The following is a 23,993-nucleotide window of genomic DNA, read 5'->3' on the forward strand; positions in this document are numbered from 1 at the left end:
ATCGCTGTGATGTAATGTTTTTCTTTTACGCGGCAACTTGGCATTTCTAATGCATTCAGCGTGTGTTGCAGGCAATCGCGCTGATAGCAAGCACATCTGCGATTTTTCGACTTGAACATATTCAGGAAATTAAGAACACTGAGATGAAACAAATAGATCCATTAAAATGGCTCAGAGGAATTATGGCAGAGATATAATTGTCATGTCAAATAGGCAGCCAGCACTAGTAAACTGCTGACTGCAATTTCACCACTATAAAAATTCAGAAGGAAAAAAAAAAAAAGATTAAGAAATACTTTCTGTGGGAAGATATAGATAAAGAAAAGAGAGTTTTAAAAGATACAGTGGGTCGTGAAGTTCCCTGATCTTTGTGTTTCATGAATGTGTGTTGTCAGTTACTGGGAAAGAGTATGTCCCGATCTTTGTCATTCAGCTTGTGTGCCACGTGGCTTGGGGTGACGTTTGACTGATGCTTTGGATGTGGAGCACTACAGAGTCTTAATTCTCACTTCCATTGTGCTCCAGGCATGGGACAGCTACCGCGCATCGTTGGACAGATTTAGTGCTGAGGTTTTTCCATTCTTCTTCTTCCTCTCTCATGGGCCTGGTTTAGGGGAACCTGGCAGTACTCAATAGCCGTGATGCTCTGGTGAGGGTCCTCACAGCCTGAACACCTACAGCAGTGTCAGTGCCTAGGGAGGAGATGCTGCGACCCTTCATCTCAGCTTCTGGGTGTGTGCATGCTCCTTGCGTGCCAGGGAGGGTCCTGTGTGGGCGTTGCTGGCTGAGTTTTTCTGCCTGGCTTCAGATGGAAATGCCAGCACTTGGGCACAAGAGGGGCATGTGGTGTACTTCCAGTGTTTCTCTGGTCTAGATCTGTGAAAGACATCTGTCCTGTCTGACAGACTACTTGGTAAAAATTGTAGTCTTACTGTAAGGGTACAAGAATACAAAGAATGCAAAACTGAATCCTTCCGAATAGGAAAGAGCAATTCTGCTAGTAGGGTGAAGATACCTGTCACCATTTCCATCCCTTTTTTTTTTTTTTTTTTCTTTTTCTCCTCCGGCCTTCACCCATTCACACAGCTCCAAGAGAAGGCACGATAGAAGCATCACAGGAATTTATAAACTTATCTGGACACTGATGCTAAATAATAAAAGATGCTAAATAATAAAAAGAGAGAGAGAGCGCTTCTATCTTGAAACGAGAGGTGGAGGATGTTAGAGAAAGTGAATGTCTATCAAGGACATTAACCCAGTGATAGTCTTTCAAGGTTGTCACTCTGTCAAGATTGACCTCTCGAACAGTCTCTTGGATGAGTAGGGCACAAGGAGACTTTCCGCTTCCCTGGCACTTCAGGAAAACATTTGCCAGATGCAGGCATGGTAGATTTATGCTCTTTCAACTTCTGAGAGCTGGAATCTTCCCAGTTAGTTTCCAGAAGCTCAGCTTCTCTATACTGAGGGTTTAAGAAATTGTACGCGCTGAGAAGGCACTACCCAGGGGCCGGAGGAGTCCCACAGAAGTGAGAAATCATGCTTCATTAAATGTTAGGTATGGTTTCCACATCTCTGAAGTTTTTCCCAAGCCAGCAGATTGGTTGCAGCCACAGCAACTCAGACACCTCTAACGCTGCTCTTTCTTCTAAAGTTCAGTTTCCTGTACCATCTGTAAATCTGTCATTTATCTCGGATGTATAGAACCAGCCATCTCCTAGCCTCCAGAGTCATGGAAAATAAAGGCTATTGAACAGAAACTGATCCTAATCAATTAAGCTGTGCTCAGTGACCTAAAATGCAGTGGCCCAAGCCATCTTAGCAAGAAGTCATGAAATGACTCATCTTACACCATGCTTCAAAGGGCTGCAAATGGGTCAGAAGGGAGAGGAGTTTCAGAGCTGGCAGAGTAGCAGTGATCAGAGCCCTGTTCTCCATGGGTCCTAGTTAAATTGCCGAGTGCTAGAGAGAGATTCAGTGTGAATTATTACTCAAAAGAAAAAGTATTTCTTGAACTGGAATGAGCTTATAGGTGAACTTCTCAGAGAAGAGTTTGCAGGTTGTCTCTTTAGTAAGCATGTGTGAATGGTCTGTCAAAACTGTCTCACGGTTCTGTTTAATGTTGAATAAAAATATTATAAATAGGGATAAAATATTAAGAAGTAGTAAGGGAGAAAAGAGCTTAATGACGTGAAAGAATTTTTGGTGAGATAAACTGATAGAGAAATAATGGAAGGCAGAAAGAAGTTGCCTTATCAGAGAATACAGATTGCAATTTTAGTGAAGTTGAAATGTGAGAGACTGTGCTAATAGCAGGAAGGTAATTGCTGGCCTGTTCCCACATATCAAACTCTTCCAGCTGTGTTTCTGTATGTGTTACGAGAGATTTCTTTGCCAGAGAGTCATTCTGAGAACATAAAAAAACATTGTTGGGTAGAACAACTGGTACCACCAGCTCAACCTGCGATCTATGTCTTGCCTTGTTTTTACACCGGTTCCTAACTTCTAACTGAACTTTTTGACACTGCTCTCTTTGTAGCTCACAGAACTGTATTTTACAGATACTTTTGTATCTTTATGATCGTTTTTGTACTGTCCCTTTTAACTCTTGATAAGAAAACATCTACATTAACGTGCTGTTTTTTCCTTTCAGGCACAACCCGTCCTCCAAGAGAAGGAGAAGTGCCTGGTGTGGACTATAACTTTCTGACTGTGGAGGAGTTTCTGGAGTTGGAGCGAAGTGGGACCCTTCTGGAAGTAGGAACTTATGAAGGTATGGAGCCGCGGGCAATGAAAAAGCACTTCAAAATAACCGTGATGGGACACCAGACTTGCATTGCATCACCCTTGCTTGCGTTAACCAGCTCAAGTTAGGGCCTCACTTTCTGTCCTAGTGTTCTACTTCCCTCTTCTGACTGTACCCTGAGAGAGGGGATTCCAATATTGCTGTGCTTTTGTCTTTTTCCCTTCAAGTTAACTACCTCAAAAGATTAACATCAGTAGGCCAGGAAAATCCAGTATGAAGTCTAATAACAAAATACTGAGGGAAGACAGCGTGACAGTGAGTGAAAATGCATCTACTCTTTGTTTCCACCCCTGCTCATCTCCTTGTTCACCCCTAAATACACATCTTTCATCACCCAGTTGTCTCACCATGCAGCTACATGATGCACTACTTTTGGCCTTTTTTTCCCCTCTTTATTCCTGGATAATTACTTCTAACTTAGGTCATTGTGTTGCTCCTTTTTACAGCACAGCTTTACAAACAACAGCACCAAGACTGCCAAGGGGCACTGAAATGTCACCAGGGTGAAAGCGGGGAAAAGATAGCTTTGACTTCCAGAGAAATGCAAGGCAAATTGGCCATATTTGGGTACACAGTAGTATTTGTGTAACTAAACCTGCAATCTGTATCTCCTTTAAATTGAAAACTCCTTTTGTGGTGGTTTTTTTTTGTGTTGTTGTGTCCATCAGTCCCATGCCCACCCCCTGCCCTGCAAGCATTGAAATGTCTTCATTGACAAGACAATGAAGAGAAATATCTTACAGGTGTGAAAGTCCTTCCAGTATACTTCAGCTCATTCATATCGTATTTCCAAAGGATCTTTTTGTAATTATGAGAAGTTTAAAAAGCCTTATTCTTGCAGCTGTTAATAAGAAACGAAATTCATTTAAAAATATGAACTACACACAAATAGCCAATAGTCATCAAATATGAACAGAGGAGATTGTGACATGCGGTTTTGGATTTTACGTTCTAAAAAAAATTCCTAAAACACTGTTTATTTAGCCTGCTTCTTTAAAAACTCCCTGATAAGGTCACCTTTAAACCTTGCACTTAGTCCCAACTGCAGACAATTGCAGTGTCAAACCTGATTTACATGAAGATGCTAAATGTATAATTTGGTTTCACTCTTCCACCTCTCTGAGCTGATTAGCTCCATCAGCACCAATGCGAACGTTCCAGCAGCAGCACTTCTCCAAAATGAGCTTTTTCCTCTCCATGTTTCTAATTATAACACTAAATTAGTTTTCTTTGTCATGGTGCTTGAAATAGATCAGCTGAACGGCCTTGCCATTACTTCCTGATCGTATTTGTTCTGGTGACCTTTCCACTTGGAAAGACAAAATGGGTAACTGTCTGTAAGCTGGCTCCTGGGACGCGCTGGGAATTAGTTTTCAGGAAATGGTGTACCCATCTGGGACAGTTATAACCTGGTCGTTTCATTGCTTATGTGATTATATGCGGTAGCAGCTAAACTGTTTAGATTTCATGGGTTGTTCCTTTGAGTTGCTGAAGATGAGGTTGATTTCTCATAAGTCTAATGCGTATTTAATTTCTGTGGGTGATAGAAGTGCCTGAACTTTAAGGGAGTAATTTGTCAGAAGTGCTGAGAAGCCTCTTTCCACATTGACGCCGGTGACACTGGTGCCTAGTGGTTCTGTAAAGCTGGCCCGTGGAGAGAAAAATCAATAAGAATAAAGCAAATAGTGATGATGCATGTGTGCACATATGCATCAAGACACATTACTATTTCATTGTCATGTGAAATAAATAAAGTTAATTTTTCATTTACACTTTCAAGAAATTATTTTTCTGCCTTCTGAGATTTCTTTAATGGCTTTGTTGTACTTTTTTTGGAAATCTTATTTTACAACTGCATTGATCAAAACATTGCTGATCTTGATTAGATCTTGGAAGATGGTGTGATTCAGACTCAACGCTGCGATCACCAGCAATTTTGCCCATAAAAAAAAATAATCTGCGAAATACCACAGACAGCAAAGTAGGTTAGACTTCTGACATTCAAGAAGTGTTTGTTATTGTCCAGTTTTATAGTCTTAGATTAATTATTTGGTTTATGTTGTATTTTGCTACCTTCTTTTTTTATTATTATTTTTGAAGTGTACCACCATGATGAAGTTGATTATATTTTTGACCTTGCCAGTGATGACTTATTCTAAACCAGAGGGATGGAACCCAACAAAAGGAAATAACCTTCTGTTTCTCTCTGAAGAACCATAAAATAATGCATGGCTTTTATTATTAATAATGCTACCCATTGTACTGAGTAGGAATCAATTGCAAAGGTAGGGTTGCTTTTGATTACAGTGCAATTACATGATTTAGAGATGAAGGAAGGGGAATGCTATGAAATGGAGAGTAGTGATGATTAATAGGGAAATTTTCGTGTGCCTGGCAGCCACAAGCTCTTGTGGCTGAAGCAGGCTGGTGGTTTGGGGTCAGGGTGGTGGTCCCAAGTTTCCTTCTGGCCAACGTAAGTTGTCAGTGTCTGTATGTGGTGGTGGTGGGATATGGATGTATGCTCTGTATTTCTGTGCTATGATTCAGCAGCTAGGGAGGAAGTCTGACCCAAATGATCAAGATAAAGTTTTAGCATTACTGGATGACATTTGTTTGCCTATCGAAGGCATAAAGCCACCTGGGTACTTGCACTACCATTGGGAAAAACCTTGTGGAAGACACAACACAAGCGTTTGTTTAGTAACAGTTACTGAAGAGAGCTTATGGGAGAAAAATTAGAAAACAGGGAGCCATCAGAAGAGGGGTGGTACGCAGGACTTTGATGCTGATATGGATTTTGATACTGGTTTGGAAAGAATAAAGAACAAGCAGAAGGGAACAGCTGGAAACCATCAAGGAGTAGGAGAATGTATCAGGTTTTAAAAGGACAACCTGGGTTTTAAAAATGCTCTAATTGCAAAGAAAGAAACTGCAAGATGAATAGGACAAAGAAGGTGTTGCCTACCTACTGGGCTGCATAATGGCAGTATTATTTTTTCTGGTGCACTGCAAATAGGTTCCTCTGGGCAGTTTTTGATTCACATGCCAGTGAATGCAGAGCGGGCATGGCAGCTGCTTTTTTGGTCACTTGTCACCTCTCTGGTATGTTCTGCACCCAAAATGCTCCAAAAATTGTAATCAGGTGGGAGAGGGGGAATTAGGAAGCCCTAATTCCTGAGGTTTTCAGTTCCAGTTTTAACATGCTGGGGTTTAACCATAAAGCCTAGAAATTTCTTTTTTCTCCCAATGAAAGCAACATGGTGATCACATGAATCCAGGAGCTGGAGCTGAAGCTGAAATCCTAGAAGACCTACCCAAAGCTGTGGTGCTGCACCAGTTCTGGTGCTTTTTGCACCACCTGCATACTGGTAAAGATGCACGGAACGTGCTCAAGCCAGTTGGTAATTCCCTTTGACAATACTTACTAGGAAGGAAAAGTCTTTTTAGACTGCCCATTATCTAGGCCTTCTGGTGGGTAGGAAATTATGATAATTGTAATCTCAGGCACTTATTGACTGCGCCTTCAGGGCGTAAAATAGTGACGGATGCATGGAAGTGATTGTGTAGGTTACTAATTATTTGGCAATTACTTCTGCATTTGAATTGCAGGCTCTCACAGAGACCCCAAGGGAGGGCTGTGTTGAGCAGAACCAAAACTTCTAGATATTACTCGTGTTTCTTCCCCATCTGCTGAGTGGCCTTGGGCAGATCAGGTAACTGCTCTGTACTTCAGGTTACTGGCCTGGAGAATATTAAAACAACACTTAGTTCTCTCTTCATTAATATTTCAGCAGATACCCTGTGCCTGCAGTTATCTGCTATTACAAATAGGAGGGAGAGAGTGGAAGCGATGCTGTTTCAGAGGGCTGTGCTGAATGCAGCAGTGGAGGTGGCTGCTGTGCAGAGAAGCACAGGGACATTAGCATGGTGGCTGAATTTTGAATGGTGATGGCTGTGTCGCTGGGGTCTGGTGAGGCTGTATTAATGAATGCCTGCCCAGCACTTAGTGATCCTCAAAAGAAAAAGTGCTTCACTTTATAACATGTGAAGGGTTATTACATTATAGTGTATTATTGTCAAGGCGTCATCTTTCATTCTCAGGACAAGTGTTATGTGATTGCCAAGAGAAGTAATAAGTAATCTGCATTAGTCTGATGACTAAGATGTAATGGGGTGACTTGCTAACATTTTTAAAGTGTATAAAACTAGCTACTGTAGACAGGGTCTCCGACTGTGGTACTTAATGAGTGTAATAAATTACCTTAATAGTGCAGTTAAAATTTCAGCTGAAGTAGAGAGGTGTATTCAGCAACATGCTTCAAATCAAGATGCCTTTAGCCTAATTTATCTGATGTGCTAGCTCTCCTTGGGTTTCTTCGCAGCAGCCCCACTCCCCCAGCTGCTTTAGCAAAATGGCTGGATTTTCTTTGCTGGTCTTCTGGTGTCTTCACAGCCTGTGGGTTTCGCCAACTTGGTGCAACCTTGAAATGACAGCTGTGTCTGTGGCATGCAAAACCTGATGGGAAGACTGGGCAAGGAAGGGTGGCAGATGCTGGGGATGCCCATGCAGCGGAACAACATGTTCCGCTTAATAAGATGAGATCTGCTTATTATTGTCTCCATAGTACAGATTGACTCAATAAATCATAATGGCTCCTCTAACATCATTACAATGTATCATGTCAAATATCCACTTATTAACATCTGTGCACTGCAGAAAGATTCCTGTTCTGTCTTTGGCTTTTATACTTTGCTTTTTTGTTTGTTTGATTGGTTATTTTTTTAAACACTAGTAAGAAGAAAAGACATGTTCCTGTGTATGTGAATGATTATCAGTGTTAAGCGTGACTGCTGCTATACTGAAGTGTCATCTGATAATAATGCTTCATTCTACAAACAGCTAAAGTGGTAGCTGAGTAACTCTCTAAAAGCAAATATTCAAATCTCTGATAGTGGTTTAGAGTGGTTTTGAATTTCCTGTGCCATTCCTGATTGTTTTTATAGGAAGTTTTTCAATGCGAGCTCTGCCTGAAATTGTTCATTAGCAGTCCTGCTTTTCACTGGTTTTGATGCATTTTAAAACATCACACTTGGAGGAGAAGGTTGTTCCTAAACACCTGTGGCAAAAAAAAAGGTAGAGTGAACTAGTTGCTTTTTTCCTAAGTTAGATTTCAGGTTGTTTTTTTTTTTAAGGCAGCATTTATCTCTAACCACAGTGTGATGTGTTGAAGGCTGTTCATAGTAGTCCATTGATAGATGGCAGCCAGGCATATTTAGCATCGTTTCTTGGTACTAGATGTTGTCAGGACTGTCTTGAGAATTGGCTACTCCCTGCTGGTGTTAGCAGCTCCTTTGCAGCTGGGCAGCCCTTCTGCACCATGAGGCAGCCCAGCTGCCGCAACCCGTGGCATTTCCCTGCCACTGCAGAGCTCAGCCTGTGCTGTGAGCTATGATACATGCCACTGCCTTCTGGAGAGGCGAGGTGTTAGTAGGACACATCCTCCTGGTGGAAGTATATATATAAATACTTTATGTATTTGCAAGAAGAGTTGCATATTGCAAAGGCTTATAATGGTATTTTCCTAATTCCTACAGCCTTGCAGGAATGTGTGTTCCAGCTGTTTCACCTGTGTTCTCTGTATATACCATGCACAAGCAATGCTTATTTATGTTCCCTATGAATTTTTTAAATCTATTTGCATGTGGATTTAACAGTTGCTGTAATATAGCTTGGCTCAGGAAACACCCTGAGCTTCCATAGTCATCTCGTGCTCCGTGCTACCAAGGTCTTACTGCTTATGTGTTACTTGAAGTATCTTTGCTTTGTTTTACAAATTTTCCATGCATTAAATGTGCCTGGATGCAGCTGTACATGAGTGTTAACAATAGCATGTGGCAATACTTAGTGATATCTCAACACAGGAAAAATCAGAATAAATGAGAGTGATTTGATCTGTAGGTGACCGCTGTGCTGTCATTGCCTACAAGGACACTAATTGGAGTGTATGTTAAATTTTAGACATAAATTGAAATGTGCACATTGTAACATTTTGACTAACTTAACAAGAAATCCAGACTGATCTTTCAGTGAACCTCACCATTAATAACTGCAAAAAGTGACAGAGAACCTACTATTTAAAGCAAATTGGATTTGTCTATATTGTCGGTTAATTTCCCTGAGTTCTCTTCCGTTGCTTGTGTTTTGCTTCGGATCCAGATGCTGTATCTGCGGCCTCCTCTGGTTGCCTGGATACTCTGAATTTCCTCAAGGCAATTGCTAATCAATGTGCAGTTGCAGCTAGGTGAATCCCACAGACAGCAGCCAGATCTGTCATCTAAATGTATAGAAATCTGTAGCCAAATGTGATCTGGGAAGAGAACAGACAAAAAACCCTGTAGCAGGAGCTCTGCTCCCAGGAATCAATTCATCCCGTGCTAATCAGACACAAGCACTCTTGCTGGATTAGATGAGCAGAAGCTCTTCTGCTAAAATTAAGGGTCAATTGTTTTGGTTCTTGTAGAGAAGAAGAGCTGCATCTTGGAAAAGAAAACAATTACATTAATAATTACATTTAAAGTCTTTGTGTCGAGGCCTTGCTTAATTTTGCTGCTTATCTCCAAGTCACTTTCCCAAAATACCCATTTGCATCAACAAAGCAAGCTACAAACTGCTTTTTAAAACATGAGCTGTTAATGGAGTCATTGTTAACATGGAGTGGTAGCTTTGAAGATCAGATGCACTTCTTGTGGACGCAGGGTCCTCTGTGCTACACAGAGGCTTTTGAGTTTCTTGGGATTTTTATAATTGCAAAATTATGCCTCACAGTAGGCGTCAGTAAATTCAGAACTGCAAGAACTCTGCTCGGTCCTTTCCTGAGACACAAATGCACTCCCAGTCCCAGGCCTAAATCTCTTTGCACCAGAAAACCAAGACAAATTTTCCTCCCCCAGAAAAGAAAATTGCTACTGCAAAGCCGGCACCTACAGATTAAAGCGACTGAAATAGATGGTTTGGGACCACATTCGTCAATTGATGTTGTACCATTAGGATTAATGCTCAAGCTCCTGCCTACCTTGCACACAGCTCTTCTGCCTTCTTTCACCTCTCCATGCTAGCCCTGCCACCCTGGCCCCAGCCCAGCAGCTTCGTGGTCTCATCTTCCCTCTCTGCAAGGTGAAACACCTGCGTTCCACTACGGAGCCTTTTAGATTGCACCTCTGCTCTTGTGCCTTTCTACCTGTTCCAGAAGCGGCATCTTGGATGGATGGAGTCCTTTCCACTTGAAATTAATTGAATGGTGAATTTTGCGGATTAGATTCATAGTTATTTTACTTAAGGGTAGCTAATTGGTGTATTTTTGTGAAGTACATTTCAAATTACAGGTCACGTAAAAAACTGAAGGGTGTTTGTGAATTTACGGCCCATCAGGCAAATATTTAATAAGATTGTTTTGTTATTTCAAAACAGAAAACAAGCTTTCCATTACTACTATGTTTCTAAAATTGAAAAAGAAAGTTCTCTTGGCTGACAGCATTGCTTTAATTCATACACTGCAGGACAGGGTAGAAGCTGCTCTAGATTGCTTTCATTGGTTATGATCACTGCTTGAATTGGCAGAGGAAGAAGTGTTAGGATGATGAGAACTTGTCTTATTGTTGTGATTAGTTGTTACCAAAGTCTAATTACTGTGCATGATGCTAAAATGTGTAAGCTGCTGACACTTAGAGATAAGGAGATGAAAAGAAATCAACTCATTCCAAATAGCTATTCTGTTTTTTTTTCATTATTATTGTTACTTTTTTGCACTCTCCTGAGCAGCAGTTTAGAGCATGTGGATTAAGTCATGGATTTGGCTGCAAAAGCTGCCATCAAACTTAAGTTGTGGTTAAGTAAGTTTTAAGCACCAAGGGACTGAGTAAAGTAAGGGTTAGGGAAAGGTGATGACAAGGAATTCAGTTTAATGGTATGTGCATCTGCTGAGTGAATGCATTATTATTAGCTATTAATTCAGTCGCTGCAGGCAGGATCCAAATGTGATTGGGAAGAAGGTAAAGCTTAGAAGCCTGGTTCCCATAGGAATCAGACATGGGAAAGGGCTGTGTTCTGCCAGGCTGGCTGCTTCAGAACCAGCATTTCCACAGAAAAGTAGAGGTTTTCCTGCTGTCTTGATCAAGGAATCTCCTTTGTCGGGGAGACAGGCTGCTCTTCTTCAGCTTTGGGACATCACGTTAGGGGCTCAGCCCTCAGAAGTTTTGCAGAGATTCACCTGAGCTCAGCACCCCGGGGAGTCCTGCCATAACTACTGTGCTAACTTTAGAAAATGTTTTGGGATCCTCTGGGATGACAGATGCTTGTGTATGCACATGTAACATGCTGTTAATAATTAGAGCTGATTGGATATTCAGTACAAATTACACTAGCTATGAAGTTAGCCCGTTCTTTAGGCTTACAAGTGGCTCACAAAACACTGTTAAGGCATATTTTTAAATGTATGTTTTTTCATAAACACTGACAGATTTAATTTGAACAAATAATGTTGAGTCTGAGTGTTTTAAAACTCTTGCTGGGCTGTTCACTGTCAGTTGTTAATGGTGCACGTTTGGATTTCTGAGTCACAGGGTAAATATTTTATCTCTGCAATTTCTAAGATTAAAGCTGAGTTTTGAAGATAATTTTGTGCCAGTCCCTCCTAATGATGTGTCTGCCCCCATGCCCAGGCCCACATGCCATGTCTTCGTAAAGAACTGCTTAGAGAAGAGAAATAGATCTGACTGCATCCAGCAAACATGACGAAAAGAGTATTTCCATTTTCTCTCATTCTCCATGTCACCTGGAAGCTGAGTTGGAGCTTGCTTTTGCACTTTCGCATCATGAACTGGGTTGTTTTCCAAACATGTATGTCCTTGTATAAATCTGAAGGAAGAGCTGTGATTTTCTGGAATACTGACTCGGACTGAATCTGCCTCCTGTGGAGGAAAAAGAAAAGTTCAGCCCCAATAGCTGCATTTCCCATATTCCGTAAAACAAACCCCACACGTGCAGAGCTATGCTCAGTTTCAGATTCCTATTTGCTCGTTGTATGTGTTCATATCTACTTGTAGGGATCCTCTAAGACAGCACACTGTTTCAGTAGGAAATAATTACTGACTAATAGTAACAACAACCATGGCTGGTTTGAAACGTGACTAATGATTTCAGGGTAAGCAAATCTGAAATAGAGAAGCCTGGTTTTCTGCTGAGGACTGTTAGGAACTCCAGCCTTGCTTTTTGCTAGAGGAACTGAAAAGGAGCAAAACTTAAAAATAAAATAATGTATTTCTCTGCAATTGGTGGAGAGGTGGTAACGTCTGTGCCATGTTCCTATCCAGAAGAAACAAAACCCCACACTAGCAACATCTATGTATCCCCTCCCTTCACTTTGTTGCATCCATTGCAAAAAGATTTAACCATTTACAACAGACCTGAAATAAATTTTGGACAAAATAGTCATGTACAGTGCCATAAGTAAAAGCTGTTCTCACTAATATGGCACGCAAGTGGCTCTCTCTGCTTAGCAGTTAACATCCTTAGAAAATACACATTTTGTCGGGGGGGGAAGGAAAATAAAAACAAACCCCTAAACAAACAAAAACCTGAACCCCAAACTAGCAGCATTCTTAGGAGAAATGCCGAAGGGGATAGAATGGGAGTAGGGTTGATTATACTTTTTCTGCCTACCTACCTTTGTATTTCCCCTTTGCGCTTTCTCTCCCCTATTCCTCCTCGTCTTGTATGAACCAGCCCTGCAGTATGTAGAGCATAAGAATAATTTCTCTAGCAGAGACTGCAACCTGCTTGAGGAGCCTCCATCCCCATTAGAGGCTCTTTCCAGAAGAAGTAATTTCCTTCTCCCTATAAATTATGTATCAATGTACATTTAAGATTCTGAAATGAACAGAAGATGAAAGCATTGCAGAGCGTTGCTGCTCCTATGGAGCGGAATCCGCGATGTTGTATACAGGCTCGAGCACACCTTGTTAAGACAAACCTGCACGTGTTGCTGTCCTAGCACTCCAGCTGTAAAACCATGGAGGCGGGAGCAACTCAGACTTCTCCAGCCTCAGCTCTGCAAGAAAGACTTTTTCTCTTCTTGGGAGGCAGTGCAGGGGAAAGGTAGCAATATGTGTCTGAAGTGGTCTTCCCAGACGGACTCTGCCAGCCTGAGCCAGGGTGATTCCTGGTCTCCCTTGCTCCTGATGTGTCCAGAGACCTTCCAGAGTCACAGGCTGAGTTCTGCAAGTGCTGAGGCAGGTATGATCCCTGTGATCTTACCCTAAACCTGACAGCCCATGCAGGTTCAGGGTTGTAAGGGACTTAGATGCTCTAACGGGAAAGGTAATGCAGTCAGCTAAAGAGGAGTTGAGATTAAGAACTAGTACTTCAAACTGAAGTAAGGGTATGTCATTTGGAACCTCAAGTGTGTGATGGCTGACAGTATGAACTGCACTGAGTGACTGGAAATACTGCATACAGCACTGAGGCAGGTCAATGCAGAGCTGCTTGACTAACTTTAAACTCAGTGCTGTATCTCAGTCTATGAATGATGCTGTTGGCTTCTGCAACAAAAATACACATGCATCTGTATAAAAATAAGCTAAAAGATCTTTTTTAGCAGAGATGAGGTTTTAAAGTGCCTTCACACAATCTGCCTTTGACACGTGGTTTCCATCTAGTGTAACAGTGTTAATAAAGGGGCGTGTATACTTTTTGGAGAATGGATATTAAATATATAGTGTAATTATCATAGAATCATAGAACGGTCACATGTCTTTTGATGCAGCCCAGGATACCGTTGGCTTTCTGGGCTATGAGCACACATTGCTGGGTTGTGTGGAGCTTCTTGTCAACCAATACCCCCAAGTGCTTCTCCTCAGAGCTGCTCTCAGTCCGTTCTCTGCCCAGCCTGTATTTGTGCTTGGGATTGCCCTGGCCCATGTGCAGGATCTTGCACTTGGTCCCGTTGAACTTCATGAGGTGTGCACAGGGCCGCCTTTTGAGCCTGTCGGGATCTCTCTGGATGGCACCCCTTCCCTCCAGTGTGTCAACTGCACCCCACAGCTTGGAGTCATCATGAAACCTGCTGAGGGTGCACTTGATTCTACTGTCTCTGTACCTACTAAGATGTTAAATAGCGCTGGTCCCAATACTGAGCCCTGAGGAACACCACGCTTACTGGTCTCCACTTGGACGTTGAGCCATTGACCACAACTCTTTGAGTGCGACCATCCAGCAATTCCTTGTCCACCAAGTGGACAATCTGTCAAACCCATGTCTCTTCAGTTTAGAGACAAGGATGTCATGCATGACAGTATATGATGTTAGCTCTCTTCCCTTATCCACCAACACTGTAATCCTGTTGTAGGTGGCCACCTAATTTATCAGGCATGGTTTCCCTTAGTGAAGCCATGTTGGCTGTCACCGATCACCTCCTTATTTTTCACGTGCCTTAGCATAGTTTCCAGGAGGATCTACTCCATGATTTTGCTGGGCGCAGAGGTGAGACTGACTGGCCTGTAGTTCCCTGGGTTATATTTCCCCTTTTCCAGTCAGTGGGAACTTCACTAGACTTCCACAACTTCTCAAATACAATGGATAGTGGCTTTATTCTATGAAGATAGAACTTCATCAGTCAGTTCCCTTGGGATCTGCAAATGCATCTCATTGAGTCCTGTGGACTTGTGCAACTTCAGGTTCCTTAGATGGTCTCAAACCTGATCTCCTGCAGTGGGTGAACAAAATATGCACTGAAAAAATGAAAAATAGAGCTTTCAAGTTCTACATAGACTGTGGAGATAGATGAAGCGTGTAATCAAATATGTGTGTATATTAGACAAGAATTTTGTGCTGCTGCCACAGTTGAAGTAATACAGGAGGGCATCCTTTATATTTTGTCATAGCAGAGAGTATAGGGAGAATTTTTAAGTCCACCCTTGGAATCCAAAGGTGCGAAATAAAATTTAATATAATTCCTGAAAGGGAAAATTCTGAGGAGTTTTATGTTGTATATCACAGATCATTGTGTAAAACGTAAAAGATGCACCTTGCAATAGGTCTGAATTGCTGTAATGCCCAGCACTGCGGGAACTGATTCCAGACCTGAGGTTCCTGTGGAGCATTTCAGAGCAAATGGAGCCCTACTGTGGTGTTTGAGGTGAAGTGAAACAGGAACGGTGCAATACCTCCAGGCGGTTCCGGCATCAGTGAATCTGCACTTATTCTGTATTTCTTCCATGGCCAGTTAAAATGACAACAAAGCATCCCAAGCACTTTGCACTGTTTCTGTCACCTCTGGCGATGGCTGCCCAGAGCTGTGTGTTGCATTAACTCTGGGTGCATCTTTGTCACTTCAGGTTTTGCTTTAAGGTCTGGTTGTTCCCTTCTACCCAAGTTGACCCAACTGCTGAGTTTCCTCTTTGAAGAAAGTGATGCCACGTGGTGTCTTTTCTTTTCTATCCTTTGACAAAGTTTTCCTTCAGAGAGAGAGAACAGTTTTTGCTTTTTAAGTGCAACATCCACCCTAAAAGAACCTGTGTATTAAAGCAGGCCATCGAGCCTTTTATCACTTCTCTTGGTGATAGCAGTCATGAATTTTTTATTTTCTGCAGGGCTCACTCCAGATCTGCCACAGCACTGTGTGGGTGCACACATGTAAAAAGGCTGCTAATTGAAATTCAGATGTGACGAGATGAAGTTTTGCTGTTCACCGTGACTGCCTTTTGTTTTAGCCCTTGTACGCTCAGTGCACCTAAACAATGCAACTGTTGCTTCTCCTTTTAGATTCAACAGCAATAACTTAAAAGGCAAGAAATATTTCTGTGTCTGCTCTAGAGATGAAATGTGCGCCCCCAAAAAGGGGAATGGTGTGTATTAGTATATTTACTTGCTTTTGGTGAGAGACAGAAAATTTAATGGAACTGAAAATAAAATAAAATAAAATAGAAAACTTGCTGCTATAAACTGTTCCCTTTTGAAGATGCAAATGTGTTTCTATTGCCTAGGTAACTATTATGGAACGCCCAAGCCTCCCAGCCAGCCCCTCAGTGGGAAAGTGACTTCCACTGATGCTTTGCAAAACCTGCAGTGTGGCTCCAAGCAGTCGACTCCAAAGCGAACCAAGTCTTACAATGATATGCAAAATGCTGGCATAGTGCATACAGAGAATGAGGAAGAGGATGATGTACCTGAAATGAGCAGTAGCTTCACAGGTAAAACATAAGTTCCGTGGTCCATCAGTTAGGATACATGGGGAAGGTTTTCGGAGGGGGATTTTTTTTGGGGGGGGAGGGGTTGTTTTTAATGGGTTTCCTGCAAAGCTGTTGGTGCCAGACAGAACTGGCCAACAACACCTGAATGGCAGATGTCCAGGTGTGGACAGTCACATACATCATTGTATTGTCTAAAAAGTCACTGTGGGATTGAGCTGGATGAGAAAAAAATGGGGAATAGTTGCAGAAAGTTCAAGGATGTCTTGCGATATGGTTGATAGTTACAAACAGTATGAAATTACTCATCCAGGATTACATTTGAAATTATTTATTGTTTCTTTCTAAATAAGTTTCTGTCCTTTCCCCTTCCTTGCATCTAGAGATACTCATGACGTACAATTACTAGGTGCTCTTCTCCTAGATACCTTCCAGCTAAGTGAGGGCTGCTTGCTGTAGGAGTGAGGTATGAAACATGGGTGCAAACTTTGTATTTTATGCAGGCCTTGTGTCCTGCTGAGCACAGATCTCAGTCCCACTGTGGCTACCATTGAGCTGAGAGATCATTGGAAACTTCTGCAATTTAAAGTCAAGTGCTGTGCAGGCAGATTCACAGCAAAATAATATTGAAGATCAGTTGAGTTTCCACAGAAATCAACTGGAAGTTTGTGAAGCTCTGAGGAGCAAGAGCTCTTCCCCATGTCTGCAATCCTGGTATTTGTTAGCGCTTAGAGCATTACTTCCTCAGCTCAGTTTCAAGCACTGAATTCGTCTTCCTTGATCCCTTTGAGGTAAGCACTTAGCAGGGAGCATTATCCACACCTTCAAGCCTTCGCTTGCTGTGGGTGCTCACCATCACTACTGGCACTAGGTCCTTTGTCATCCTCTGGTCACTTCTTACCACCATGACAATTTCCCTTCCCAGCCTCTGGTAGGTCATAGAAACTGTCATGCTAGTTCCTACCTGCCAAAGTCCTGGCTCTAAAGTCTGTGTAGAGCTCTAAAAGGATTTAGACAGAGGTGTAGTTTTGGCCCTCTCTGGGCCAGACTGGCAAATGGCTTTGAGGCTTGTGCTGTGCTGGGCTGCTGCCTGTTACGTATTTCCAACCCAAGTCACTCCTGGCTGGGCTAATCCCTCCCAGGCTGGAGTTTCTGTCTCTGCTTACCAGCTCCTTTACAAAGTTCTGTTCTGTGTTCTATGTTGTGACATGGCAGCAACCTCAGCCCTTGTCAACAAGATCTGATTTTGGGAGGAAGCTGGTGGGAGGTGCTGTTTGACCTCCTTGCTGCCCGTCTCAGTTTGGTGCCTCTGAACTAATTTGAGCATCGTTTCGCTGCTTTGTTTCCTTCACAAGATGAAATATTGGGAGATGCAGCTCATTTGTCGCAGTGTTATCACGCCCTGGCCCCTTGCCTCCATTAAATGGGCACAGAATCAAGAAAAGAGTTATTTCTCATATACCAAAGTGATTCCTTATGCTTATTTCACACGTAGACGTGCTAGCCATATTAAAATGCTCCAGCTTCCTTAGAAGACCTCTCAATGACTTGTGTTTTCCAGAGTTTGGCATGTTTACACTCTGAGGCTTTAGCTGGCGATGATTCATTCATGCTTCTTTATCTTGTCATCTTCTACCTAAAAATATTGAATGCCAGGAAGGCAGCTGAGGGAACTGGTATAGTCCAGATATTTTTCTTCCCTCATCTCCCAGTTAGTTATTTTCAGCATCTTCCCTTTCTGCAATGGCAGCACACAGACTAGAATAGTGCAGGAGCTGCAGTTAACAGCCCTCCCAAAAACCAGGGCTGTGAGTTGAGGAGGTCCATGGTCTATGGTCTAGAGAGCAGAGACGAGGTCCTGGCTGTGAAGCCCTTTCAGTCCCACTGCTGGGGACTGGGCAGTGTGATGCTGATCTCTCTGTCTTTTGCTCGGTGTGTTGCCTGCTGTGTGTACCGGAGGCTGACTGGTGGCCTCAGGTGATTTGGAAGCACTTCCATAAATTTTCAGCACCTTCAAGAACCAGAGAAAATCCCTTTGGTCGACACAGGAGTAATTTTAGAATTTGTCTGTTGTTGCCAAAACCTCTCTGTGAAGGAGTTAGGGGCACAGGCCTGGTTTTTGGAGAGCATTTACTGTGATTGGGGTTGGAAGGAATGAGCAGCACTGTCTCATGGATACAGCTCCAAACAGCACTGATATAAGAATGTTTCCTTTAAGGGAGAAGGGCCAGATACATCATAAAATACTCCTGAGTGACTTTGACTGGTAGGATACAGTGATGAGCCACAGAATAAACCTCCTCAGACAGCAAGAACATCACTAGTGAGCAGCAACATGTGGACACATGGTGTAGTGCTGACATTCATTTTAATTTTTAATTTAAAAAAGAAAAAAAAAAGCACTGCACTAAAGATGTTCACCATTAGCTTGTTGACTTCAAGCTTCTGGCTACCGCCTGCACTTGTAAAAATCTCCCTTTTTGATCGTTCTTCAAACAGGAAATTTTATTCTGCTAATCCCTGTCCCACAACTGGCACTGCGGGAGCAAACCTGTAAGCCTGCTCAGAAGCCCGTTGAAGTTGTCTCCATCAGCAAGCCCTGGCCTCAGACAGCTGGGAAAGCTTTGGTACCTCCGCAGGGCCCGTCAAAGCGAGCAGGGGAGCTGATCACAGCTCGGCTCGGCGCTGGCTGCAGCGCGTGGGCAAAGCAAGCTCATCCCTGCCGGCAAAAAGGCTGCAGAGTCTTTACCCGGGGTTCATCTCTTGCTGCCTCTTGTGCATTGAAAAGCAAGGAAAGGAAAGCTGTAAGGATAAACCCAGGGAAGCAAAAGGGAAGAGAAAAAGACTGTTTTTTGATGATATTTTTGCTCTTTTTATTCTACAGCAGAGTCTGGTGACCAAGACGAGCGAAATACACATACTGTAAGAGAGACAGCCCCACCATCTGCAATTGATAGCCACACCAACGTTCCCACCACGGAACCATCTCAGAACCTCCCTCAATACCTACCTCCTTCTGCCGAGGATAACCTAGGTCCTCTGCCGGAAAACTGGGAGATGGCCTACACCGAGAACGGAGAAGTCTATTTTATAGAGTAAAGCACTTTTTTTTTTTTTTTTTTTTTTTTTTGTTCTAATTCTATCTCTCTCCCTCTCTCTTTGGGCATAAGAAAACCTCCATGGAGACATTTCGTGTGTGTATTAAATATTTAGTGTATAGAGTTATGTTGCAGAGCTGTTAAGTTCCTTAGTGCTTCTGAAGAGGTTTTGCATTTCCTGATTGGATTAACATCCAAATTACTCCTGAGTTCAAAGGCAGAGGGAATTTGCTTGTTTTGTGAAGGTAGTTAGAATAGCAACAGACATTTGTAAAATGTGGGCCAGTTGTTTTAACGGGTGGAATGAAAACTCCTAATTGAAAGGGCTGAGACTTGGTTTCTGGAGCCTGCCTCTGCGCATAATGCAGCAGGGAGAATTCCTGCATCAGGTGCCGGGGCGGTGGCAGAGCCAGGGAATGGACTCTGTGTGTTGACCTCTTGTCAGAGCAAATGGGCCAAATGTGTTAATAAGCTCCAGTGTTTTGCAGAAGGCATAGCTCAGTGCCGAGTAGGCACAGTAAGTCTGGAAAAGCGGTACCTCGTGCTCTGCTGTCTTTGCCTAAGAGCTGAGAGCTGTCAGCAGTTCTATGAAGATATTGATTTTTTTTCATGCCATAAATAATAGTCTCTAATGATACTCATCTAGATTTATTGAGATAGAAGTAACTTATAAAATGGGACCCGTTAGTGGAAGGGATTTCTTGCACAGAGTTTAGCTAGACATTAAAATTCAATTAGCTTTTGCAACTCAAGCCCTTAGCTGCCTAAGTAGAGGAGCGGGGTGAGGAATTGATTTTGGATTTGATGGTCTGTTTAATATGGTCTTGGAAACTGATATCCTCTGTCTGTGTACCAGAAGCCAGTGGCCACTTAGCACAGAAGAACCTCCTCTGCTGAAGCCCCTTCTGGTACTCCAGAGAGTTATGCTGGAGTAGGCCAGTAAGGGAGCAGTCCTGCTCCATCGGCAGGAGAGGGGACTTTTGGACAGGGCCAAGGGAAGGTTTATCAGAGCAGGTTTCCCTTTGGCTGCAGTGGCAAGGGAACCCATCAGAGAAGACTGCCAGAAGATCTGAGGAGCTGGGGGGACTGAGAGCGCTGCAACAGCTCTTCACCAGCTGGGAGACAGCTGCTGTAAAAAAGGCCATTTTCCAGTTACTCCAAGAGGCTCCACCAACACCCTAGTATAAGCCAAAATCTAGAAGGCACAACGCAAATTCTCATCAGCTGCATATCAGATGAAACAGAAGTGTGTTCGTTATCCCAAACACAGTATTCTGCCCCTCATTATGTCCTCAGGGTGCCTCATTCTTTGACGTACTTGCTCGCTTTAATGTATGTAACACAGGCTGAGTAATAGTCCATGGAGCCTGCTGTTTTCTTCCCTGGAGAAGGACAGATCTTGAGCACAAAATGCTGCCCAAGAAGACAGTTACTCCCTTTTTTGTCCCTACATGGGCCCCTGCTGTCCTTCCTTACAGGTGCTTTAGCCAGGGGTTTTGCTGCAGCCACCAGTTCCCCCAAAACCCATCCCCACGGCTGCTGTATTCTCTATGTGTGTGCATTCTCTTAGCAGTGCAGGACTGTAGCACCTTAAATAATTTGTTAGACCTTTTGCAGGGGAATCATATACGTGGTGGAAAAACGTAGCCTGCACACACAACTATCTGTCTGACATGAAAATCTGGTAGCACACCAACTGCTTCCTTCCCTGCAGTGCAGATTGACCATTTTGAGGATACATGCGCATAGGGAGTGATTTTGTGCAAGAATGTGTTGGTGTGGATACAGCACTGAATGACTGCAGTTCTATTAATTCTAAGGACACCCTGAGCCTAGAAACAATTTAGTTTGATTTGTATCAAATTAAGAGAGCAAGCTAATGAGCTGTGTGGACCCAAGCTGGCTCAGATGTCAGTATCATCATCTACAGCGCTTTGGGTTATCCAGTCAGGGTGCTGAAGGGAACAGTGGGAACGTCTGAGATGCTTGCACAGAACCAGCACAGGTCCAGTGGGGCCAGAGCTATGTCGGATAACCAATCCTGATGGCTTGTAGCTGAAGCAATTTGGCTCTTGAGATATGTTTCTCTGGTGCTTTAATTGGGGTTTTCATTACCCAAAGTATCCCAGCTTCTCATTACCCTGCACGTAGATGTATGCATGTTGCAGGTTCAATACAATCCTGCCTTTCCGAGTGTGTGATCTGAAAGGTGTTCAGCTATATATTTCATGCCTCAACAAACTACACTTTCGTGAGCCTTTGGTTAGCAAGACAAAGTTGCAAAAAATATGCAAATATTCTCTTGCTCTCCTCCCACCGCCCTCTTTCTCAGCTAGACTACAGACTTGCTTATTTATAAGTTGACAGAACCCCTCTGCTTTATTGCTGTTAATTTGCCTGACTTGCTGAATTTCTGCCGTTCATTTTTCTAGTTGGCGATTAATTGCTCTAAAGCATACAAAAGGACTGAACACATTTGCTGATCCTGCACTGGGAGGGCTGGGTAGTAGGATGTGTAAAGCAAGGACCTTTTATTTACACACTTTGATTCTAGGAGCAGGGCAGTCCCCTCTTCTTGCAGTAAAATACAAGTTTGCTGTTCAGCTGTTAATTCCTCAGGGATCGTAGCCCTCATTACAGCATCTCCAGCTTCATGTGGCTATTGTGAGGTTAAGGTTAAGTTTGTAAACCTCTCTGAAACCTTGAAGGAGAAGTAAATAGCATTACTGTGGTATTGAAACTTAAAACTGCTAAGCAGTGTTAAAGGCTAAGCTAGGTATGTGATACCTGAGAGACTGGAAAGGTATCTTTGCAGGTTATGTCTAAGGTGACATCAGGTTGTAGAAGAGACATTATATTACAAGATTGTCTGCATATGCAAACAAAATGATGGGAGAAAATAATGTCTAGAAAAATTTATTTTAAGCCTGTTTGCTATGCAGCCTTCACCACTGGGACTGGCATCACGATACTGTCAGGGGACTTGTAGAAAGGAAAAGTTGAAAGTAAAGCTGTTCGACTTCCATCAAAGGCTTTAACAGAACATTTTTATTTGTGTAATTAAAAAGTTTTCCACTGGAAATTTTGTTTTTGACTAATGCTTGGGTCAAATCTAGACAAATGTCAAAGGTCTTTCGTAAGAACAAAGACCACTACGTGATTTAGGGAGGAAGGGAAACTTCTCCCTATTCATCAGGAGGAAAATGGCTCAGAGACAGCTCCTGGAATTAAGAAACCAACCACCGAAGACAAAAGTTTGGAAATTAGTATTATAATACTGCAGTTTTCATATGTGTCCTTCCAGTCAGGAATACTGATTTCTGTATTTTTGCTTTTTACCTTTGTGTTTTCAATGCTGTGATTCTTGTGATTTGGTAGACTAGTTTGCAAAACATCAAATTGTAATGCTGTTTCTTCTGGAGCAAAAGTATGCCTTCAGGGCTGTTGAATAATAAAGAGGATGTATACTTTTATGTCACTGATACTTCAGCTCTGCTTTATTAACAAAGGTCATATTTCCATTTTTGGTTCCCAGCCATAACACAAAAACAACATCTTGGCTAGATCCACGGTGCCTGAACAAACAGCAGAAGCCTCTAGAAGAATGTGAAGATGATGGTAAGAAACTGAAAGTAATGAAGTAATAGTGTACTTGGTCTATTTCTGGTGGCTTTCTTCCTTTCCTTTTCCCCTTTCCAATAACCTGTGTTCAGAAATACTTAAAAAAAAAAAAAAGGTTCATTAGTAAGTGCATAGAGACATCCGTTACGTTGTTGTAAAATCACTGTCTGTGTATGTAAAATAGCCATTGAGATGGCAGATCATTTAATAAACATCAAAGAGGTGCTAGAAGAGGCCTCTGTTTTTTGCAAAGGCATTTAAACAGTCACTGATGCTGAACAAGACTCAAAGCTTTCTAATGTGTTGGCTCCTTGGATCACTGTGTAGGAGGAAAGCGACTGAGTCTCTACGTGCTCCATTGTGTTATGCTTCAACCACCTGCTTTACATTAATTGAGAGAGTTATGTTGTTAGTTCCTTGTTTGAGCAGAAATAACTCCATTGCTTTGCTTCTGCTGTTAAATTCTGACAGTCCACTTAGTGTTATGATTACTGAAAACAAATCCCGTTTGGAAGTGTAGTTTTGCATCTAAAAATTTACACTGATCTAATTTTGTATTCCTTGAGATGTTGGAAATGCAAGCCACTGTCCAATTTAGAGCAGCCAAATGCAGGACTGTTAAAGGAGGTTCTTTCTCAGCATCCTTTAAGAGATGCTGGAATAAAAAGGGAATCACAATGAAAATAACTTAAACATTTGGGAAAACCTGTGTGGAAATTTTGGTCTACTGACCAGGAAAGGTGATGGTATTCTAATGCATGATTTTGGCTAACACAGTGCTATCATGGTAGACGTACCTTAAAAAGTGAAGGGTTTACTTTGTCAGAGTTGGTGCTGTCCTTGTAAAATTAGTTTTCATAATATGATCAACATCCTACTGGTGTGAGTCGGCTCAATAAGAATTATGATTTTATTTCGGAAAATAATCAACTCAGTCCCTTTTTACTGGTAGATTCAAATCTGGCCTCTAGAACTGCTGTTACTATTTTTGCACATGCAGTTTTTCAACCTCTACTTCCTTTCACGTGTGAGATTTTGCAGGATGGGAGAATTTGTTGCTTGTGCAACCTTTGCTGCCACGATAAAGCAGGTCCCCAGCTTCCCAGTGCACAAGGCAGCGTGCCCCCAGACCACAAGGATGTGCAAAGCCCAGGCAGAAACCCAGCATACCGAGCTGGCGCCTGCTTCAGGTGCTTAGCAACTGGCGTCATCTGTCAAGGAGCGAGCGG

General features: G+C 42.5%; 1 protein-coding gene across 26 annotated transcripts in view; it reads left to right on the plus strand.

Moving 5' to 3' along the window:
• The window catches only part of MAGI1 (membrane associated guanylate kinase, WW and PDZ domain containing 1), a 355,883-nt gene that overhangs the window by 260,613 nt on the left and 71,277 nt on the right, over positions 1-23,993 (plus strand). For all 26 annotated transcript variants that reach the window (XM_027793294.2, XM_027793300.2, XM_055804179.1 and 23 more), the window contains 4 exons: positions 2,651-2,770; positions 15,842-16,048; positions 18,930-19,140; positions 22,679-22,761. In XM_027793294.2, the coding sequence (XP_027649095.1) occupies positions 2,651-2,770; positions 15,842-16,048; positions 18,930-19,140; positions 22,679-22,761 (621 nt within the window). The remainder of the gene's footprint in view (positions 1-2,650; positions 2,771-15,841; positions 16,049-18,929; positions 19,141-22,678; positions 22,762-23,993) is intronic.

Source organism: Falco peregrinus, chromosome 5, assembly GCF_023634155.1.
Source record: "Falco peregrinus isolate bFalPer1 chromosome 5, bFalPer1.pri, whole genome shotgun sequence".
In the NCBI taxonomy this organism is placed as follows: Eukaryota; Metazoa; Chordata; class Aves; order Falconiformes; family Falconidae; genus Falco; species Falco peregrinus.